This window comes from Cavia porcellus, unplaced genomic scaffold (assembly GCF_034190915.1).
Source record: "Cavia porcellus strain 051 isolate PalLab524CR breed Dunkin Hartley unplaced genomic scaffold, mCavPor4.1 scaffold_13, whole genome shotgun sequence".
In the NCBI taxonomy this organism is placed as follows: Eukaryota; Metazoa; Chordata; class Mammalia; order Rodentia; family Caviidae; genus Cavia; species Cavia porcellus.
The window spans coordinates 48317134-48321918 of record NW_026947496.1 but is presented as its reverse complement, the minus strand read 5'-3'; the positions used below and the strand labels follow the sequence as shown (position 1 = coordinate 48321918).

Genomic DNA, 4785 nt, shown 5'->3' with positions numbered 1-4785 from the left:
ACCTCACAGCTGCTCCGGCCAGTAACTCCAAGCCTACAGATTCTTCCACAAAAATTGACAGCCAGGGCAGAAAATGTTGACCCCCTACTCAAGTAGGAACAGTTCCAACAACCCTTGTACAGACTGAAGCTAGTCTCCAGCAGAGCCCCAACATTGCTTAGCCTGCTCCTCCTTGCCCTGTTCTTTTAGCCTCTTCTGCTAAAGGTCCGTCCTGCGCAAGCCGCTTGCACTGAAGTTCCCATCTGGGATGAGGTTTCTAGAGATGTTAAACTAACATGAGCGCTTTATTCTTCGTGTTTGCACTCAAGGTGCTAGGAAAGGGCCACTGTTCTCTCTTTTCCTCCTAGCTCCATGCTTCTGAGACAGTGGTGCAACACTCTGTCACTTAAGCAACAGGTTGTGACAGTCAGTCATAAACCAGAGGCTCTGTGACTAGCTGCTTCTTAACTTCACCAGGCTTCTTATGGTATCAGGATTGTTCTCACCATGTTACATACTAGATTATACTTGATGCCCCCAGCAGCTTTTGAGGAGGAACTTAATTATCTTACCAACAGACACTGAAGCACTGCTCCTCTTTGCCTGAACAGGGCCCAGACTGGGAGATAATAATTCAGGCTGCAGAGCCCAGGCTCTAGAGCCAAAACCCTGGCCTACCAATTCTCAGGTTTATGATTAGAGCTCAAGGTCAGCTAGAAAAGGATCTTCTCTGCAGCCACAGAGAGGTCTTTTTTTAGCTGTTTCTGGTTTACCTTTTTACTTCCACAATTTGAGTGGAATGAGATCCTAGGTATGATATGTGCATATGTGCATGTTCTTGTTGAGGTCAGTAAAGTCAAAATGCCAAACAGCCTTGGCTCAGTTGTTACTGTCTTTACAGCTACTTTCTGGCCCATAGACTTCAGGCTAGAATCTGAGCCACAGAGATCAGTAACTGCTGTGTCATTAATTATGACCTCAGAGGATTTTGAGCCTCTACCAGCCAGTGTCATGTGACAGTAGCTCCTTTGATGGGGTAATAGTTAATACCATGGCCAGCATCAGTCCCTGTGGTGTCACTTAAGCCAGTACATGGTGGCCTGCAGCTCAAATGGTTAGTTCTCTTCTAGCTCCCTTGGGCTGGGCCTCCTCATCCCACTGAGCCTTCTATAACAGCCATGTAGTCAGGGACCTTCAGTTTTGTGGGGCCCATAGCATCCCTTCTGTTTGTACCTTACTAGGCAGGAGCAGTTCCAGAGCATTCTGACCTAAGCCTTAGACATGGTCAGGATTTAGGCAGGACAGTTTTCCTAGGGAGCTCCAGAAACCCCTGTGGCTGACTAGGAAACCCCAATACAGTTTGGGTAGCAGTCAGAGGATGGTAGTAGAAATGACCTAGGATGGCTCATCATAAAGTCAAGACTGCCCTGGATTCTACAGTGGTCCATGCCCCTGAGAAAAGTGGATCAGCCAAGTCATTTTCAGGCTATCCTCATGACTGAAGAGAGTTGGAAGGGTATACATAGGGTGACCATCAGGATCCCTGGGTTCCCGTGTTAGTGCTGCTTCTGACATGTAGGACTGTCTGAGGCCAGATAGCTCAGCAGTAGGAACACAGAGTGCCTATTCTGAATCTCATCTGGCCTCTAATTTTTTTTACCAGTACACAGGCAAAATAATTGTAGCCTTCTGTAGCCTTCCTTCCCTCCTCTGAAAAACTGGGGTGATGATAATGTGCTCTCTATCAATGCAGAAAATTAAGTGGAGTTATGGGCCAAGATTAGCAGGCATCATGTGCCACCAATCCACCATTGTCCCTACACTGGTGGTCTCTTGTTTTCCAGATATGGCTGAGGGGGCCACAGATTAACTCCTATGATGCAATCAGAAGCTCAAAAGAAGTCTCGAGAGCATAAAAAACACAACGTGAAGTCACAGGAGAAATTTGCCAAGAATTTTCCATACAGGTACAAGATGTACAGAGCCCTAAAGTGAAGCCCCACTTCCCCTACTCATCTCAAAATCCCCAGAACAGAGAATGAGAAGATGGAGTTAAAAGCAATCACTTATCCATGAGGAGTCTCATGGGAAACCTTATGATGTGTTGACAGTTGGGGATCTACCTTCTTTGTCCATTGCCCCCTCATAGTCTAAAATGAAGGATCTCTGAATAGATGCCCAAGAGCCATGTAGATTAGTATTTATGAAGCACTCATTACAATGCTTGGCAAACAGAAAGCTCTAGGTGACAGCTCCTTTAGGTGGTGACAGTTGAAGGTCACCTCAACACTCAGTTGCCTGTTGTAGGTTCTCTTGGTTGACAGAGCCCAAGACTGAGTCCCTACAACCCTGGAAAGTGAAGAACAAATCACTCAAGGATCAGCTACCCCTTCAGAAGAAGTTAGTACCAACAAGGTCCATTCCAATCCCAGGGTAAGTTCTTTCACTGGGCAGCCCTTATGATCACAGACACACAAACACATGCATCCATGATATCCCACATACAGGGGTTCATACATGAAGAAACTAAAATCCTAGCAAAGATCTTCCCAAAGAAAATAGACGCACAGATGCATATGTCCTCTCCTACACAGACATTGAAAACAATAGAGATTCTAGCACCAGTTGATAGAGGGCATTTTGCACACTCCAGCCCTGTTCTAATGCCTTGTCCTGTCCCTCCAACTCAACTCTGGGCACTACAGAGCGGGGCCCTCCGGGCAAATGATAGCATCTGCTCCACTTGGCCATTGTCTAGCCCCTGTGTATTAGCTCTGACTACAGGAAGCCTCACTAGGATAAAAATGTAGGGTCAAGTCATCAAGATGCACACCTGCTCCCCTGAATAAATACCTAGAGAAATAATACGCACACACAGGCAAACACAGAGAAACACAGACCCACACCCACGAGCAGCCCTGGTTTGAGCCCTCAGGCCTCACTTTTCCTCCTTTATTTGACTATAAGAGCATTAGATCTCCAGGCTTCAGTTCTAATTCTCTGAAGCAAACTGGCAGAAGTTGAGCTGCTGAGGCTCTGGGGTCAGAGAGTTCAGAGGTCCCTTCTGTGGGGGTATAATCCAGCCATGTGAGACCTGAGGAAGGGAGGCAATGCACAGGCTGACCTCACAGACACAGAGCCACACCTGGACAAGCCGGGATGAGGGACATGGCCAAGATTCCTAGCTCCAGTGTAAGGATGCTGTGGAATCTGATCCTGGACAAGGAAGTCAGGGTGTGGGGAGTGTCTTTCAAGAGGACAACCCCAGGGCAGAGAGCCAAATGAAGCAGATGGCAAGTGTGTCGGGGAGCACAGGAGATTAGTCAAAGAGAAATAGCTAGGGAAGGGGCAGCACCCAGGGCCTACCTACTGTAGAGAGCTGGTACTTCTCTAAAGCTGGAGTGGGGGGTTCAGACACAGACATTAGAGAAGGTCTGGGGCTATTTGTCCTCTTCTAGATAGCAACAGATTAGCAGAGTGAAAGTGGGAGAGAGACCTCCATGCTGTCCTTTGGCTCTGAACTTCTGGCAGTGCCTCCTGCTAGGCACCAATCCTACAAGCCAACCTCTCAGGGCCCAGAGCAAGTAGAAACAAGTAACAAGTGGAAGGAGTGAAAGGAAGAATCAGGGTCCTTGAGGAGCAGATGCTCAGAATAGAGGAATTGCATGTGCAAATACACTGATGATAAAGTCCTACATAAGGAATTTGAAGGGCTAAGAGGTAGGCAGGTGGTGGGTCACCCAGGGTGCTAACTACCAGAATTTATCTGTTTTTAACTGATACAAATGACCTATAATGAGGTCTGTGTAGGCACTAGTAAGGGCAGAGAAGATGGTCTCAGGTGGGGAGGAAAGATGGAGTGTTCGGTGGGAAGCTGGGTGAGGAAGATGGCGAGAGGCAGTCCTTGATGAGAAGCATGACTTAGAGAATGCTTACCCAACCATGAAGCCCTCAAGTAGATGGGGGAAGACTTGAGACCAAGTCCCTAATCCTGTGCCAGGGAGGGGCACAGGGAGAAAGCATTAGAAACCTACAAGGTTCCACCCTGGATGTTGATGGCTGGAGGACCAGTGTGGAAAGGTGAACCATGTTCCTTGGGCTTCCTGGGATGCCACTGGGCTTCAGAGTTTTTCTGTGGTAGAGACTGAGATAAGTCTGGCTGTGAGAGGATGTGGTACCCTGCTACCTATGGCATTGTACTCCTTCTCGGGACTATCTGGCTGCAGCCAGCATGGCTCCTGAGAGTCAAGTGTGGCTCCATGTGGCTTCTCTAGGCTCGGGACTCCAGATTTTACATCACCAACCTGCTCCCACCTACCACCCTTGCTGCCCACAAGATGCAACCCTTGGGAATTGAAGTTACTAAGCCACCGCTTCCCCAGACAATTTGCCCGTGAACCATTCCTCCCCACACTGATGTTGACCACTTCTAGACCAATGAGGTAAGGGGGCTATCTAGAGCCCTGTCCTGGAACCTCACTCTGTGTGGCCTCTGTGACTCATCTTCTCAGCATGCTCTTGGCAGTGGCTACAATGACTTAGTGAAGGGAACAGTCATTGTGACCATGGAAAAACAGAAGCTCGCCATCTCCCCAGAAAACACACCATACTAATAAACTTTGCACTTTCAAATCACATTTTCCCTTGGACTGGTTACTTTACCTCTGTGAGCCTCTATTTTTTTAATTTGTAAAATAAGTGTAATAAGTTTAATCTTACAGAATTGATGTGAGGATTTAAAAAGTGACTATCACTTCTAGGGTTTATCCAAACACTCACACATGTAAGTCTAGTTATTCTTGCAAC

The 4785-nt window shown here is 47.5% G+C and overlaps 1 protein-coding gene across 1 annotated transcript; it reads left to right on the top strand.

The window, feature by feature from the left end:
- Positions 1-1021: 1021 nt before the first annotated feature.
- On the top strand, positions 1022-4574 carry CUNH3orf22 (chromosome unknown C3orf22 homolog). The gene is made up of 4 exons (XM_063259701.1): positions 1022-1093; positions 1824-1946; positions 2287-2412; positions 4254-4574. The coding sequence occupies exons 2-4, from the start codon at positions 1855-1857 to the stop codon at positions 4423-4425; spliced, it is 390 nt and encodes a 129-aa protein (XP_063115771.1). The 5' UTR covers positions 1022-1093; positions 1824-1854; the 3' UTR covers positions 4426-4574.
- The last annotated feature ends 211 nt before the right edge of the window (positions 4575-4785 follow it).